Raw genomic sequence first — 18,046 nt, 5'->3', positions numbered from 1 at the left:
ATGTAACTTCTGGGAACAGATGAGTATGTATGAACAGACAGGCTTCTCCACCCTTCATAGATGAGTTTCTTTCTTAATTTGGCAGGTGTGGGAAATGGTTCCACTTCATGCAAACAGTGCTGAAGAGAAAAGGCTGAAGAAGGAGAAAAAAAGGAGCCTGAGGCTATGCTGTACCAAGACCTTGGCAGGGCACAGCAGAGGAATATCTGGCAGGATCCAGGCTACGTGCCCAGCTCAACACTTTGAAGATGCTTTGAAAGGATTTTCCCAATGCCCAGGCCCAAGGGGAGTCCTCAAATACATAATATTTGCCATTAGCACAATTTGCTAAGAGAACAGAAAGAGAGGTCTAACAAAGCCACAAAATATTGGTTCTCTTTTTCTGAAACAAAGAATTTTAGCTGAGAAAAAAAACCTCTTTAAAAAAGGCTCTTGTCTCCAACATTATAAATTACTCTTCTCTAAAATGTTCATAAATCTTAAAACTAATCCAATCATCTAAGTTTTCTTTTCATTTTCATTTACTTTTATTTGATATGTTCTTCAAACTATTCAATATAAAACTTCATAAGCTTCTGAGTTCACATTTTTTTTATAGATAAAGCTTTCCCAAGCTTTTCTAAATTTCTCCCCATTTTACTGACTACAAATTTGTCAGTTGTAGATACCATGCTACAACTGACATAGGCTTGGATTTTCTCAGCAAATTCACGAATGAGAGAACATATTGCAATAAAAATTCTTCAATAAAAATGGAATGAGGGGAGCTCCCTGTGTGAGTGGGTGGAGGTGAGTCCCGGCTCAGAGCAAGCCCTGGGCTGTCAGTGCTCCAACCCTCCGTGGTCTGCTTCTGCTGCCCTGAGCGCCCCTGCGCTCTTCCCCCGGATCTCTCCCAGCTGTAGCATGTCCACCACTGTGGCCCTGTAGCGCTGTTGCTTGCTGCCTTGCCTCTTTGTCTTGGCAATTCTTGTTCCTGTCCCTGGGCTTTTCATGGGCGCGCTGTCTGCTGTTGGCTTCTCTGCTGTTGCTGCTATGGTGGCCTTGCACTTTCCCCTGTGCCTCACCTAGAACTTGTAGCCGCTGTACCTTAGGCCATGTGGTTTCAATCACAGCAGTGCTTCAGTAGGCTGTCAAAAGACAGCATCTCCAGTCTGAGTGTGTGTAATGAGATGGAGGCAGGAGTGGTGAAGTGAGAGCGCTGGATCTGAGTTGACGCTCTTCTGTGGCCTAGGACAGTCACTGAAAGACAGAATTCTCTCCTGCACAGCCAGAGAGGACTGGCGGGCTGTAGTGCCCCCACTCCATGTAAATTCTCCCTTGGTTGACTCCTCACCACACTGAAAACTTTAGGAAAAATACTTGTGGTTAACAGCAGAGGCTTCAGAGTGTAATCTATACTCGGGCCTTGAAATTATGATATGTCTCAAGGTGAACTCATCTATCCAAGGCACTCCCACTTATAGTGGGAGCTCAGCTGATCCACCCAGACAAGATAGGTGAGGTAGAAGATAGCACCATGCAGATTCATCAACCTGTGAATTCCACCTGGGAAACTCTGCCCAAAAGCAAGCTTGCTGAAAGTAAGGAAGAAAATAATGGAAAGAAGGATTGTGTGGCATAGGTAGTAAATATCTCTCCTTGTTCACAGTTTTGACCACCTCAGCAGAGACAATTCTTTCATTTTTCATTAAGAACTTTTTGTTTTGGGGCTGGGGTTATACTTTAATGGTATAACACTTGCCTAGCATGTATGAGGCACTGGGTTCAATCCTCCGCACCACTTTAAAAAATAATAAAGGTATTGTGCCATCTTCAAATAAAAAATAATATTTTTTTGTTTTTGTTGTATATGTTGATTCATTCATGTTACATATATATAAAGATATTTTGTTATCATTTTTCTCTTTTTATTACCTTTTACTATTTTGTTTTGTCTTATGGGTGTTTTTTCTTTTTTGTTTTTTTGTTAATTTTCTCAGCTTCTCCCTGTAATAGTTAAATTCTCTTGTTCTCTATCAACCTGTCAATCTACTTTGTTGCATTTTGAAAATTTTGTTATTTTCTCCATTCATTATGGCCTTCACTTTATTCTACCTCTCTTCTACTTTATCTGTTTCACCTTTGGAATATTTTAACCATTCTTTTGACTTCCTTTCTCATTTTCTTCCTTCTTAATGAACTGTATTTTTGCCATCTTTTAAAACTAGTTTATATAATTCTTGCTCCCACCATTCATGTTTTTGAAGTTATTAGTACTGTGGATGTTGTAGCTGATATTCAATGTTTAGTTTAATTCTAAATCTAGTTCACTGCTGCTTATGTTGGTGTTTTAATTTCTGATTATTAGTATTGTAGATATCATAATTGACACCTAGTATTTTACTTGAATATTGTAGATTCTTCCCTGTTATTGTTGCTGTTCTTCATTTTCCCTTTTCCATAGTGGCTGGGTACCAAATGTGACACTTTAAATTGTTGGGGAATATGCTCTGCCCCTGAGTTATACCCCCAATCCAGCTAAGAGATTGTGTACCTAATTCCACACATAACTATTCTTAACCTTCAGCAATAATTTAACACAAAGAATATTGGGGACCCCAAACTGGCAACCATGGCCTAAGTAAAAGTTAGAGAGAAGGCTCAACTTACTCATGGACGTATGCTCCTACAGCAACAGCAGAGAGAAATAACACAATGACCTCAACATAGGTTACTCTTATACACTCTTAGAATACACAGAGTTGCCATATCTAGAAGATCAATCATGGGTGGTATGTATATACAGTGATATAGGCAACACAACTGTCGATCTACTAGAAAGATCCTGTGAAATCTACAGAGAAAGTAGAATCCTCAAGCTCTGATATACTACAAAACTTGGAATGATCGCTTTGATTACTAATCACAACCCAAAACATTAGTATATTAAATATACTACAAAAAACACTGGGAAATACATTCAACAATTCACAACAATATGATATACCAGAACACTTTGCCAAGAGAAGGCTGTTTCCTAAGAATACCCTCACATAAAAGTGGAAAAGAGGTGGCTGGAGTTGTGGCTCAGTATTAGAGGACTTGCCTAGCATGTGTGAGGTCCTGGGTTTGATTCTCAGCACCAATATAAAATAAAGTGAAGGTACATCTACAGCTAAAAAAAAAATTAAAAATTGAAAAAGAAACCCATCTCAACAGATATGCAAATCTCAACATAAGAATATAAGTGATACAGAAAAATAATGTAATAAGACACCTCTTAAGGTCTGTAATTCATCAACAACAGACTTCAAAAATATTCAAATATTGGATACAATTTTTTTTTAAATTATAGGATTCTCAGATGATACAAAAAAACTAAATAAATTAAGAAAGTTAGTACAGGAAATAAATGCTAAATTCAATAAAGAGATAGAGATATTGAAAAATAACTACACAGAAATCTTGGAAATGATAATTAAATCAAAAATTGAATTGGATATGTTTCCAATACATTAGATTAAGTAGAGGACAGAATTTTAAAGATTGAAGATAAGGTAGACATCCTTGAACATTCAGACAGTATTAAAGAAAAAAAGTAAGAAACTACAAATCTAATAAGAACTGAGAAAACATTAAGAGACCAAACAATGCTCACAGACATTAAAGAAGGATCAGGGATACAGGATCATGGCAGTGACATAATGGCAGAAAAATTCCTGCAGACTTAGGAATAAGATGAACATCCTGACACTGGAAACATTTAGAACCTCAAATAGACCAGACCAGAAAAAAAAAAAAAATTTCTTCACATCCTATCATAATTGCAAAGCCAAAATTTCAGTTCAAAGAAAGAATTTTAAAAACTACTAAAATTTTAAAAGCCAGGTCACATTTAGAGAAATACCAATCAGATTAACATCCAATTTCTTGACAGAAACCCTAATGTCCAATAGGGCTTGGGACAACGTATTTCAAATCCTGAAAGAAAATAACAGCCAACCAAGATCATTCTATCGAATAAACCATCAGAATTGTACTATCAGAATAAAAGAAAAAATAAAAATCTATTGAGATGAGTATAAATGAAAGAAATCCATTATTACTATTCCAGAATTGCAGCAAACACTCAGAAGAATTCTACACATAGAAGAAGATTATAAACCACCAAGAGATCTTAAAAAAATGAATTACATTACAACTGGGGGTGAACATATACCAATCAGGATAGAAGCAAACATTAAATGTAAAAAAAATAGATGAGAAGTAACACATTCCTCTCTAATGACACTGAATATAAATGGTCTCATTTTTCCAAATAATAAACATAGATCATAACACTGGACAAAAAAATTAAGACCCAATTATTGTTGTCTGAAAGAAATATATCTATGGTCAAAGATATCCACAGGCTAAAAGAATTAAAAAAATGACATTTCATGTAAATGAAACTTGAAAGCATGCAGGAATACCTATTAATACCCAACAAAGCAGATTCAAGCAAAATTAGAGGAGAAGTACAGATCATATCTTGGTAAAGGGAATAATCCAAAAAGAAAATATAAAGATAGTAAACATTTATGCCCAAAACATTGGTGTACCTGATTACATAAAACACAATGCAACATAAAGGTTCATAAAGGGATCAATATAATAATAGCAAGTGATTGAAATATACCTCTGAGAGATCATCCACACACAAATCAACCAAGATACTACAGAGTTAAACTGTAAATCAAATGGATTTAACAGGTATTACAGAGTATTTCATCCAAAACAGCTGAATCCCCTTTTTTCAGTTTTCTCCAAAATAGATAATATTTTAGTCAACAAAGTAATCATTAGCAAATATGAAAAGTTGAAATAATTCCACATATCCTGTTTCAATGATAAAGGAATAAAATTAAAAATCAAGAAGAAAACCACATATTCAAAGACATGGAGATTAAACAATACACAAAAAAAAATCAAGAAGAAAACCACATATTCAAAGACATGGAGATTAAAAAAATACACATTTTAATGATGAGTGGATCATCAAAGAAATCTGACAAAAAACTAAAAAATTCTAAGACTCAACAATATTAGAAATACAACATACAAGGGCCAAGAAGCTGCTGCAGCAGCCACTGTTTAAAATCTGGTGTCTCTGGGGGCGGAGGGATCTGCTGGAGGATGGAAACCAGAGAAAGCCTAGTGGCCTCAGCTTATCCTGGTGCTCAATCCCACTCTTCAGATGCACAGCATCCTCCATGGGAGTGCATTTAGCTGATACTGTGGTTTCCAGATGCGGAGGTCCTGGGTTCCAGGTAGCGATGAAGGGATAGCAGTGCCCTGCTGCTGAGCTCCTTCCTGCCCTGTTTGCCTAGGCACAAAGGAGGGTCAGAGGAAGGCCTTGCAGTGTGCCTGCCTCTATGCCTCATAGCCTCCCACCCCAGGGTCACTGCCTAGGGGCACCTGCTACTCAAGCTTTTGCACTACTAGCTGTGCAGGGGTGCCTGCAGATGCCACCTGCCACCCTGAGGCAACCACCCTCCACTCAAGCTGACACTGCTGGTGTTTCTGGCCATGCTCCATCTGCCTGCAGAGGGCTTCCAGGAGCCGGGTGACGTCCCCACTCTCTGTCAACTGGCTTAACAACTCCAAGTGGAAGTCCATGCAGATGGAGACGCCATTCCTGGGGCAGCAGGAGACCTCGGCAGTCCATGCCCGGAACAGCATGTTTCCCGCAGAGTACAGGTTCAGGAAGGCTTGCATGAGCCGCTGCACATGGCAGAATAACTGGGGGAAACAAGGGCATAAGGCAGATGTCACAGTGAGCTACTGCAGGGGGACATGCTAATCTAGACACACATGGGTTCTAAGTCAAGGGTTTTGGGTTCACTCCTCCTTCAGGGTCACTGGGAAACATGAAAAGCCTAGGAAGAGGGCAGCTACCTTCAGGAAGAGATCAGGTGGCAGATAAGAATGTTGACTGTGGGCTGGGCTGGTCTCAGTGGTAGAGCACTTGCCTAGTATGTGCCAGAATCTGGCTCTATGGCTGCACTGGAGGAAAAATTGTCTACTGTGAAGTGCAAATAAACTGTAAGGAAAGAACCTATAACAGGAGAGAGAGAGAGAGAGAGAGAGAGAGAGAGAGAGAGAGAGAGAGAGAGAGAGAGAGAGAGAAGGGGGGAAGAGAAAGAGAGAGAGACTATTACAAAAACCAACAACCTATATCTACAATTATTTTAGGGTTTTTTTGGTTTATTTTTTTGGGGGGGTGGTTGTTACCAGGGATTGAACCCAGGGTGTTATACCATTGAGTTATGTCCCCAGCCCTTTTTCATTTTGTGACAGGATCTCACTAAGTTGCTGACACTCTTCCTGACTCTGTCCTGAGTCACTGGTATTACAGGCATGTGCCACCACACCTGGCTCAGTTACTTTAGTTTTGATGAAGAGTGCCCATTAGAATATTGAGGTGTTTGACTTTGCCAATTTACAGAGTAAATGAAGCTATTCATACTTCTTCTCAGAACTATCTACTTGGTCACCTCCTGCTAAATGCAGCTGATTAACCACCAGTGGTGACAAATCTTAAGGATGCCTCCAGGGCCTCCAGGGCCTGTCCCACCTCAGATGTGGCTCCAGGCAAGGTGCACCCTGCAGACCCACCAGCTCCACTCTCTGGAGCCACTCTGTCCACCAGAAGCCAACCCCTGCCCCTTCCCCTTTGCAGGAAGCAGGGCAGTGAGCATGCCCAGCCTGAGGCAACAGGGCACCTGCTCACCTCAGAAAACCTCTCCACTTCCATATTCTTGTGGTCTTTCTTGCCAGACATCAGCATCAGCTTGTTTAAAAGATCCTTCAGCTCTTCCAAAGTGTAGGAGCGCTCTGGCTCCAGGCCACTGTGACCCCCAGGGAGGATCAGGCTCAGGATGGCATCTGGGGAGATCTGGGAGGCAAAACATGATTAGAAGCCATTTTCTCGTGTCTAAAATGCTGACTCTGCAGCAGGCCAGTGTGTGCCACCAACACTGCACCTGGAATCTGGGAGGGCTCACCTTCTGGTCACCTGTGGGTGCCCTGAGCTCATAGATGCCTCTGCTGTTGATTGCTGTGGCCAGGGACAGGGATGAGAGCTCAATGGACCCATGGCTTTTCTTCACTGTCTTCAGCCACTCCAAGTTCCTGGCAGAATCTCGCTGTTAGAACAAAAGCAGAGAATATGGGCCAGGGTTCAAATGACTATCTTCCTGGATGTCCTCCTCCTGCCTCTGCCCTTGCTGGGCAAACTCCAGCCACCCTCCTCTAGGGCTCCAGGCATAACTTCTTGCCTGAGGCCTCAGGTACCCCTGGCTGTTCCCTCAGGACCCTGCCTGTTCCTCAGGACCCTGACCACTCATTGTGGCTGCACTGGTGCCAGATTTCTAGCTGACACTTAGAATGCACTTGGCCTGCACTTATGGTTGATTGGTAAGATAGCCACAGGCCATGCTCTCTGGTGGCAGGCCACCATCCTCCTGGGTTCCCAGAACAAAGGCCCTCTGAGGAGAGATGGTTGACTGAACAGGAGCCCTAAGTTCTTAATGTCTTGTCATGGTCCCTGAGCATGACCAGAAGAATAGGAAAAATCGCAACAGAAAATGAGCTTCTAACAGAAAAACTGCAAACTGCTCTCTCTGTCCATCTCCCCACCCTCCAACCACATACAGGACTGTCCCAAGGCTGGTGCAGGCCTCTGGACATCTCTTCTCATTGGGTGAGTTATGAGTGTAAGTTTACTCAGACGCTGGTACAGGTAATTTACTTAAATGTTTTTTTTCTGATAAAAAAAAATAATCAACATCAATTGTGAAAAATACCAAAAAGTAACTAAATAAAAGCAGTTACTAAATTCAGAGAAAACTGCTGCTTCCTACCTTGCTCTTTCTACACTTGTCCTGTAGGGTGGAGACTGCTCTTGACAAGCAGCTCTGCAGTTCTCTTCCAACCCAAGACAAAGAAAGCATTTCCATAGTGAAGAAAATCTGGCTTTAAACATCAGTTTAAATGGCTGCCTACACGCCTCCATGCCCATATGCCCTCAAAGCACAGCTGCTTCCCAAAGCTGCAAGACCTCCACACCTTGGAATCAGGAACAAAACTCACCAGCTTACTGGGCAGATGGGGGTCATTTTGCAGAGCCTTCCAGAGTTCTCTTAAAATTTCCATGAACTTGCTGAAGCCTGCCTTCTTGTCCAGCTTATACAGCAGGGACGCATAGCCCTGCACAGCATCATGGAAGCAGGCCACCCGGTCCACGTCAATGTCGCTTTCTCTAGCTGAGATGGAGGCCAGGTCCACAAATACCTTGAGCTCTGTGAAGCCTGGGGCAGAGAGGGAGTCAGCACAGGACCACTCCATGATGCTGCACAACTCTCACCTGGGGCAAGATCCTTCGTGAGGCCATCAATAGACACTAAGTAAACACCTAGCGTGTGTGGCACTTCCTGCCTTCTGTTAGGACACCAGGATACCTTTTCTTTTGCAGCATATGATGACACCACTGAACAGAATCTAATCTTTACCAAACAATGTCCCAGGCACTGTTCTAGGCTTGTGTGTATCTTATTTCCTTTAATCTACAAACATTATCACCTGAACAAAAACATGTTCCATTGGTAAATATTTTGAATCAAATGTATGTCAAGATCATTGTAATGTTTTGAGCAACTAATAAGAAAATAATAATAATATTGGGCAATCAATTATTTAAAAAACTGAGATAATTCCCCTAGGGTTAATTACTAATCAAAGAATGTAAGTCAAAGCAGACTCAGGAGTACAAGGTGGAAGCAGCAAAGCTCTGGATGAGAGCTGGAGCCAATGACGCCTCAGTGCCAGCAGGAGGTGGCCTTCTAGGCCTCTGTGGTGTGTGAGTGCTGTCCCCGCTCCACCTCCTTGAACTTTCTTTCTTACCTCTCCTCCCCTGCCTCTATCTAGTCCATACAACCACACAGGCTGCCCAGCCCTATGCTGGAAGAGAAGTATACAGGTTACACAAGCTTACAGCAGCAACACCCCTCTGTGGGCAAGAGCATGCCTAGGCCTCTGGCAGAATGAGCTTGAAGGAGAAAAAGAAGTCAGGATGCTTATGAAAATGATGCCAGTGTCCACAGATGGAAAGAGCAACAAAGGAAACAGTTTTAACCAGAAGCCTGAAAAGCTGTCCTGATGCAAACTCCACTGTGGGCCTAGAAGCAGACACTGCCCCCCCAACCCAACACATGCACATGATTGAGGCAGGACATCCTTAAGGTCAGGAACCCCATTTGGCAAACACCTGAAGCTGAGCTCCCACCATACCTCTCAGCTCGTCGTGTAGCCAGCTGACCAGCTCCTTCTGCAGGGCCAGCTCCTCCAGGCACTGGTGGCGGGGCTCACTGATGTCCTGCAACAGCTTCTTGGCCTGGATGAGCTGTGGGCTAATCTGGTTCAGTCTCTCATGGTGGGTGGCCTTGAAATCATCAATCTGCAAGATGAAGCTTTGCTGTGGGCTGTTCCAGCAACCACCCACACCTGCCCTCCAGTATGCCTGGACAAGCAGCTGCTATAGCAGAGCCTGACACATTCTTGCACCAAGGATAGCATGACCTCCACAGCCCTCCTTGCTAAGTTGCAGTTGCTACTGTCCCCAGTTCCCAGGTCCTGTGAGGAAGCTTTCATAGACTTCGAAACCTGCTACTCATAGCAGCCCAGCCAGGTCCATGTTGTTAGCTTCTCTGGGGGAGTTACTCATAGACTTACCGAAGGGTTCAAGTCTAGGCACAGACAATTCCACACTCTGTGTTAAATTTTAAGCATTAACATACCTGCCTCTACTGAAAATCCACACACCTTAGAAATGTGAGACTAAGAAACAGGAAGAGATTCAGGCCTGAGCTACAACAGGAGCAATGTACCATTTGGCATTCCCACTGCAACTAGGAGAGGTACCTGGACAGATGACAAAATATTTCCCTTTGTGCTTTCATAACCTAAAGAGATGAGATTCCTCTGGAAAGGGGTAGGTTTTTTCTACCCTGAATTTTTGGCTCTCATATAGACCCGAGAAAACTCACTAGCTAAGGAACAGTCACACTGTCTCAAGCAAAGGTAAAAACCCAGGGCTTGGAATGTTCCAGACTTAGTGCAGCCCAGATGAGAGTCCTTGGAGGGGGCTGCCTCACTGATTTTCCCAGAAAACCTGGGGCTTCTAAGGAGTCTGAGCTAGGACCCCACCTCCCAGGAGTCCCCAGCAAATAACTTAAAAAGTTTATTAAAGTGTAAATAACACTGAAGTCACCAGTCAATCCAAAATCCTTTTTGAACTGCAAGATGACCTTGGCTGAGCTGATTGCCTGGTGCAGGCTATGGTACTCCTTGATCTGTTCAACACGCTCTGAGATCCAGCCCCTCTGGGCCTGGGGGTCTACTTTACACATGATCTGGAGGTCTAAAGTCAGGTCATTGTATTTATCTACAAAATCCTTGAAGAAGACATTAATTTCTCCAAAGGTGATCTCTCCTGACTTCAGATCCTGATACAGTTTCATGAACCTCTGGTAACAAGGCGAGTACAAGTACTCATAGGCCTCTAAAAGCGCAAGGGTTTGTCTTTCAGACTCTCCTTGGGGATGGCTTAATGACTCTGCAGCTTCTTCCCAGAAGATCTGGAAGATGTGGCTGTCCATCAGCAAGTCTATCCTTGTAGCCATTCTTTTGACCTCATGGTCCAGGTTGTAGTGTGTCATCAGCTTGCAGGCTGAGGACAGCGGCTGTCTCACCCTCATGGCTTCATTCAGTCTTTTGCAGTTCAAGTCTTCTGAGTGTCTTGCTTCAATCTCTCCAAAATCCACTTTGGAAACCACAAGGAAACATGGAAGTTAAACTGCTAGACACAGTAGCATCTTATTTTACTTTCCTAGTATTTCTAATAACTTCTTTGAGAAAACACAAATTAATATTATTTATGAGATTTTTTTTTTCTTAAGAAGAATTCATCCCTCCTCCCCTCCACCCTGCCACGGGATTGTTTATCAGTTTTCATGATAAAGAACAGACTGGAAGCTCTTTTGTGGAGAGAACAGTTGGAAACACAAATCCATCTCCCTCCCAAATTCCATTCCAGTGACAGATTAGAAAATGCTTTTAAAACATCATAACCAGCAGGAACAAGGACAGTAGAAAAGAAGCCCAATAACAACACAACCTGAGAAGCAGAAAGATGGCCACACCAGTGGCAAATGACACTTGGGGCCTGAGAACAGAGACCCTAAGGACACAGCAGAGGTGAGCTCAGTCAGGCCCAGCACAAGTTTCTGGCACTCAAGGGCACTAGATGTTAAGGTCACCCTAGACTGGAGGAGGCAGAGAGGGAACTGGAATTGGGTTCAAAGTCTGTTTAAGAAGCAGTTGGTGAGAGTCCACCTCCACCATGGAGGCAGATGGGGGCTGCCCGCCCCCTGTCAAGAGGCAGGAAGGACCAACTGCAGGGCTCCCTGGCCTGGAGGCTACTTCTAGACACACACCTATCTTGGGCAGCTACAGAGGACAGGGAGTATTCAATCTAAGGACAAAGAGGATGACACAGTCACCAGGACAGGAAAACTGGAATAAAAGTGGGGCTCACTCTCCTCCTCTCCCTCTTGGCTCCAGAAATCTGGCAGCAGGCAGGGGGTGCAAATATGACCAGCTCACAAGAGAAGCCCTCAAGGACTAGGTCAATTTAAGGGCAGCCACAGAGCCCCACAGGTCACAGCCCAGAAGCCCTTAGCCTGTTCATCCACCTGTGGGGACTGTCTTCATACAGACAAACGAAAATCTCCAATCAGAACAGAAAAAGTTTTAATGTGGGAAATATATCCAAAAAAGCCAATAGGGATTGTGTAGCTCAGTGGTAGAATGTTTGCCTAGCATGCGTTCAATCCTCAGTGCCATTAAAAAAAAAAAAAAAAAGCCTAGCGTCCATCCCCAACATGCAAAAAAGGAAAGAAAGAAAGAAAGAAAGAAAGAAAGAAAGAAAGAAAGAAAGAAAGAAAGAAAGCCAACAGATAAAAGCAACTTGGATGAAATGGGAAAAAACGGGAAAACATGCTGCAACCATGAACCACAAGAACATAGTATATAAATGAATATTTCAAGAGAAAAGGGAGGGGCTGGGATTGTGGCTCAGTGGTAGAGCATGCACCTAGCACATGTGAGGCACTGGGTTCTATCCTCAGCACCACATAAAGATAAATAAATAAAGGTATTATGTCCATCTACAACTAAAAAAAAATCTTTAAAAAAAAAGTTTTGGGCGCGATGGTACACACCTGTAATCCCAGTGGCTGGCAAGGCTGAGGTAGTAGGATCACGAGTTCAAAGCCAGCCTCAGCAAAAGAAAAATAATAAGCAACTCAGTGAGATCATGTCTCTAAATAAAATACAAAAATAGGGCTGGGGATGTAGCTCAGTGTTCTAGTGTCCCTGAGTTCAACTCCAGTGCCAAAAAAGAAAAGAAAAAAGGGAGTGCCTTCAAATTAACTATATATAAGAGCTGAAATGAAGAATTCAATGCCCAGGTTACAGGAGGATATTGAAGAGAAGGCTCAGGAAGTGAAGCCCAAGCAGGAGAGATGTCATGGGAGTCAGGCAACCATGCCAGGAGGCCCAGCAGCTGCTGATGTGTACCCTGCAACAGGGAAAGCATAATTAACCAGCCATCAACCTCTTGGCATCCTCTGTGATGTTGGCTAAGAGCTTCTCATCTGTCCCTGAGAAGATAATGAGCACAATGAGCATGCGGCCCTCCCCTCTCCTTGCCATTAGAACCTCTCACCAGCCCCCTGCCAACATGGCACTGGCAGCAGTCAGTGGTGTTTCCAGATGCGCCGATGCCTCACTCAGCTATGCCTGTACCTGTGAGGTTCAGGTCTTAACCTAGTGCATCTCCTGACTGGGAGGAGGAGATGGCCAAAGTCAGCCAGGAGAACCACAGTGCTCGGGGTTGAAGTCCTGAGCCCATGCTACAGTGAACGTATTTCTTGAACTACATATGATATTCTTGGAAATTCACCTCGTGGGAGACCAACCTTGCACGTGACTGAGTCATACTCCCCAGCTGGGTGCTAAGGCACTCAGTCACAGAAATGTGGCAAAGCTTTCCCCATCCTTCTTGGGTTTGAGGGACTGTGCCTTGTGCATAGGTGAAGTTATGCTCACCTGTTCCTTTGTAATATAACCCCTTGCCTGTTTAGGATAGAATCTTTCATGGAAGTGCCTGTGTGTGTCCCCTTCTCTTACTATGCCCTTGGATGTGGCCTACTCAGATGTCAGTCAACATGCTGACAGCAGACATCATATAGATAGACTCAGCCCCCTGAAACCTGACTCCTTGCCTCATTTGAATAGCTTCTCCTCAATAAAAGGGGTCAGTATGTGCTCTTGCTCTCTCTCTCTTCCTGAGGACCCTTAAAGTCAGAGGAGCCGTCACTGCGACCCCAAACTAAAAGATATTTGTGTCTCTTTTGTTTTATTTGGTGTACCCCAGTTCAACTGGAGTGACCCCTGAGCCTTTTAGTCACAAGTACAGAAACCCGGCACATCTGTCTTGAGAATCCCTGCAGTAGTAGGAAAATAAACTGCAACAGGACAAGCTCACATCAGAGGCCACTCCACGGGTGTAGGGAAGCATCTGCACAGCACCCAGGAAGGAGGCAGATCCATGCTGCAGCTTCATGTTCTGCCTATCTTGTCTGCGGATCAAAACCTGGAACATGAGCTTTTGGAGCAACTAGAGGGCAACATTTTAAAACATGACTATTTTAACTGCCAGATTATTTATCTCACAATAATATGAGGCTCGTATAGTATTATAAGAAGACCAAGTTTATCTTTACCATTAAAAACAAAGATAGCAGGGGGCTGGGGTGCATCTTGGTGGTAGTGTGCTAGGCTAGCAAGCACGAGATCCTGGTTCATCTCCAGCATCACACACACACACACACACACACACACACACAGTGAAGCTGAGATGACCTTCAGTGGGAGAATTGACCAACCCAAGAACATCCAGACAAGGGGGCTTTGCTCAGTGATAAAAGGAACAGAGCCATGAACCAGGAAAAGACAAGGAGGAGCCTTAACTGAGTGCTGCCAAGTATGCAGAGTGTAATACAGTGTACTCTTCCCCAGCAGGCTGCTATGGCCGGTGCACACAGCAGCCACCTTCAGGACCACACACTACTCCTGCCTATGTCCTGGTGTAGAACAGAGCAGCTGGTTTGGCTGAGACAATCATTGGCCCTGGGTTTTTATTACCACACAAGTGCTTTCCCAGTACAGGATCTGAATCTAGCAATTTACACATAAACCTGCACCATCATTTCCAGGGCAATGCATGACACTTGGGAAGGTGATGGCTGAAGAGTCACTTCATGTTTTGTTAGTTATCAATATTGATCTCAAAATGTGACACATGAGCTTCACAGGGAGGCAAGCTGGGCTTGGACTGATTTCTAATCATTTGTTGTCTTGGACACAGTGAGTCTCCAACATCCTGGTTAAGCAATGTGCCCTGGGCACTTCCATTCTCTCATCTGGAAATCAAGGGGCTTGGGGACTTTCAGAGGGGTTGCTTCAAGGAACGTGTGTCCTCCCAGGAGCACATATTCAGCAGGCACTCAGCAGACAATGGTTCTAGTGTTAGAAGCTCTTTATGCCTAACACCTGCCTGGGCACCTCCATGCATCCTGCCTTTACCAAACCTCAGCACATGCAGGCTGAGGACCAGGTCAAGTACCTTGCCTGTTCATTTGCCCAAGGAAGGACAGCAACTCCAACCAGTCCTACACGCACCGTACAACTTTAAGAGCTACTTCACATCTGGCCCCGTGAGCAGGTGTTCAAGAATCTCATCCAGGCCTTCCACAGCCTCTCTGTTGTTCCTGGGCCAGGACTTGGTGATCACAGCAGACACAAGGCTGCCAAATTTCTGCAAATCATGGCAAGAGACTCCCTCTAGGACACTGATCTGAGACTAAAAGAAAATGAATTAAAAGAGAGAGTTGAGAAGATTTTACTGATTTGTTTTTTAATGACACAAGTTAGCACCCAAGAGCATTTCATAAATCTACTGAAGCTAGTTTTATAGTGCCTCAAAAAAAATAGTAATACAGAAGAGAGGTTGGGCTACCCCCTGGTAGCTTGGCCTATTGGAGGCCCTGGGTTTCATCCCCTGTATTGCAAAAAGAAAAGAAACATAAAATACTAAATATTTCCTAGGGAATTTCCATTGTCCTGGCCTGGCTCCTTATGTGAGGTGCCAGAGGTTTGAAGATGCATACACATGCACAAACACACTGCTATAACCCCAAGTCACACACCCTCCCAGCTCATTGTCAGCTTCTGTATTTCTCTTAGACTTGCCTGTCATGAAAAAATGCCAAAAACAAGATGAGGAAAACTCTACTACATCACAAGCTGCCCTCAAACACCACAGACACTCCAATTCTCCTTCTGATGCTTCATTAAGAAACAAAACAGTTTTCTTCTTTGCATTCACATTTTTGCAAAAAAATGAAAAAGTTTCAGTGATCAATAAAAAACACAGGGTGAACTAATAACAGGTACTTTTGACACTTAACAGGATAAAAGAAAACATTAATTAGCAATGAATAAAAAGTTATAGACCATAGGGAAGTGAGATTTATCCTAGGAATAAAACCATGTTTTTACATCAAAAATCAGTTAATTAGCCTGGTGTAGGGGCACATGCCTGTAATCCCAGCAGCTCACAAGGCTGAGGCAGGAGGATCACAAGTTGGAGGCTAGATTCAGCAACTTAGAGAGGCTCTGTCTCAAAATGAAAAACAAAAAGAGCTGGCAATGTGGCTCAGTGATAAAGCACCCCTGGGTTCCATCTCCAGTCCACATACACAGACACAAAAACATGAATACAGCATACTGATAGAAAAAAGTTACACAACCATTGTAATAGATACAGAAGAAGTATCAGGCAAAACTCTAAGAACAAGACCAGGATAGCCAATTTCACTCCTTTCACAGTGCCAGAGTTGCTATCCAGGGCAATTAGGTAGGGAAAAGGAAAAAAAAAAAGTATTGGAATTGTAAAGGAAGTACTAACTTACAGGCAGATAACATGGTCATCTACGCCAAAACTTCAAAGAAGGTACTCTCCCACGAATACCTCGCTAGAGAAAAGAAATGAGCCTGCAAAGCTGTAGGCCACAGAGACGAGGTGCTGCCCTGTTTCCAAGTGCTAGTGATAAACAATCCAAAAAAAATTTGAGAAAACAATTTTTAAAAATATTTTTTGTGCTGAAGATGTGGCTCAAGTGGTAGCGCGCTCGCCTGGCATGCGTGCGGCCCAGGTTCGATCCTCAGCACCACATACAAACAAAGATGTTGTGTCCGCCGAATACTAAAAAATAAATATTAAAAAACAATTCTCTCTCTCTCTCTCTCTCTCTCTCTCTCTCTCTCTCTCTCTCTTAAATTTTTTTTTAGTTGTAGATGGACATAATACCTTTATTTTATTTAATTTTTATGTGGTGCTGAGGATCAAACCCAGTGCCTCACAAGTGCTAGGCAGGTGCTCTACCATTGTGCCACAACCCCAGCCCTGAAAAAATAATTTGTTACAATAGCAAAGGAATAAAGTACTTAGGAGTAAATTTCATAAAAGAAATGCAGACCTCACCACTTGCAAACTGCAAACTACTGTTGACCCACTTGAATCTAATGTATGAAATATGATATGTCAAGAGCTTTGTAATGTTTTGAACAACCAATAAAAAAAAGAAAAAACTTAAAGACCAAAATAAATGGGGAGACATTCCAGGTTCAGAAGCCATGAGATGTGACATTGTTAAGAGGTCAACACTCCCCAAAATGACTTACAGATTCAAAGCCACCCCTGTCAAAGTCACAGCTGCTTTCCTTGCAAAAACTGACAAACTGATTCTAAAATTCATATGGAATCCCAAGAGATCCAGAATAGCAAACAATACAAAAAGAGGAGAACAAATCAGGAGAATTCATGCTTCTTGATTTTACGACCTACTGGAAAGAAATGGCAGTGGAGACATGGACAGATGTGAGGTGAACCCTCACAGCTGCGGCCAACAGACTTTTTGACAAGAGTGCCAAGATCACTCAAGGGGTGAAGTACAGTGCCTTCCTCAAATGGTCTGGAACAGATGGATCTCCACATGCAAGAGAATGTACCTGGACCCTTACCTCATACCACATAGAAAAAGAAACTAATGTTAAGAGCTAACACTCTAGAGCTTTCAGAGGGGGTTGCTCCATGATAGAGCACTTATTAGCATATAATCCTAGGTTAACACTCAGTGCCAAAAACAAAATAAAAACCTTTTAGAGGAAGACACAGGTAAATCTTCATGACCCAGGATTTAGCACAAGATGTCAAAATTACTAGCAACAAGAGAAAAAAAAAGACATATTGAATTTTTCCAAAAGTAAAAACCTTCCCAGGAGTGGTGGGGCACACCTGTAATCTCAGCTACTCAGGAAGCTGAGGCAGGAATATTGCAAGTTTGAGGGCAACTTTGTGAGACTGTTTCACAAAATAAAAAAATAAAAAAGGGGTAGAGATGTAGCTCAGTGTTAGAGCACCCCTGGTTTCAATCCCTACTACTACAAAAAAGAGAGAGAGAAAAAGAAATTAAAAACTTCTGTGCTTCTAAAGAAAACACCAAGAGTGAAAACAATCCAGAGAATGGAAGAAAATGCTGGCAGATCACATATCTGACCAGAGATTTGCACCTGATTATCCAAAGAACTCTCATAAGCCACAATAAAAGAAAAACATAGAGCTCAATTAACCATTTGAGGAAGGCACTGAACTTCACCCCCTTAAGTGATCTTGGCACTCTTGTCACAAAGTCTGTTGACCGCAGCTGTGAGGGATCACCTCACATCTGTCCATGTCTCCACTGCCATTTCTTTCTAGTAGACATTTGTCCAAAGACATAGAAAACAGAAATAGCCAAAAAACATATGAGAAGGTACCTGAGGTCATATCTATCAAAGTGAC

General features: G+C 43.0%; 1 protein-coding gene and 1 pseudogene across 1 annotated transcript; both read right to left on the bottom strand.

Annotated features, from left to right (window-relative positions):
- The window catches only part of LOC113178543 (E3 ubiquitin-protein ligase RNF213-like), a 96,448-nt pseudogene that overhangs the window by 54,841 nt on the left and 23,561 nt on the right, over positions 1 to 18,046 (bottom strand).
- Positions 5,089 to 12,646, bottom strand: LOC144251293 (E3 ubiquitin-protein ligase RNF213-like). The gene is made up of 7 exons (XM_077794326.1): positions 12,300 to 12,646; positions 10,289 to 10,840; positions 9,310 to 9,475; positions 8,113 to 8,330; positions 7,026 to 7,166; positions 6,752 to 6,916; positions 5,089 to 5,760 (listed from the first exon to the last, which is right to left on the bottom strand). Exons 4-7 carry the CDS (start codon positions 8,173 to 8,175, stop codon positions 5,440 to 5,442), a joined length of 690 nt encoding a protein of 229 aa, XP_077650452.1. The 5' UTR covers positions 8,176 to 8,330; positions 9,310 to 9,475; positions 10,289 to 10,840; positions 12,300 to 12,646; the 3' UTR covers positions 5,089 to 5,439.

This window comes from Urocitellus parryii (genome assembly GCF_045843805.1).
Source record: "Urocitellus parryii isolate mUroPar1 chromosome 13 unlocalized genomic scaffold, mUroPar1.hap1 SUPER_13_unloc_1, whole genome shotgun sequence".
In the NCBI taxonomy this organism is placed as follows: Eukaryota; Metazoa; Chordata; class Mammalia; order Rodentia; family Sciuridae; genus Urocitellus; species Urocitellus parryii.
The sequence above is the reverse complement of the archived record's forward strand: the minus strand, read 5'-3'. Positions and strand labels throughout refer to the sequence as shown.

Excerpts from the sequence above, each read along its gene's own strand:
- LOC144251293 (XM_077794326.1), bottom strand. The coding sequence starts at position 8,175 with ATGGAAATTTTAAGAGAACTCTGGAAGGCTCTGCAAAATGACCCCCAT. Across the intron at positions 7,167-8,112 it reads CCCATCTGCCCAGTAAGCTG|CGAGATTCTGCCAGGAACTT; the intron begins GTGAGTTTTGTT and ends TTGTTCTAACAG. Across the intron at positions 5,761-6,751 it reads AAGTGGAGAGGTTTTCTGAG|TTATTCTGCCATGTGCAGCG; the intron begins GTGAGCAGGTGC and ends TGTTTCCCCCAG.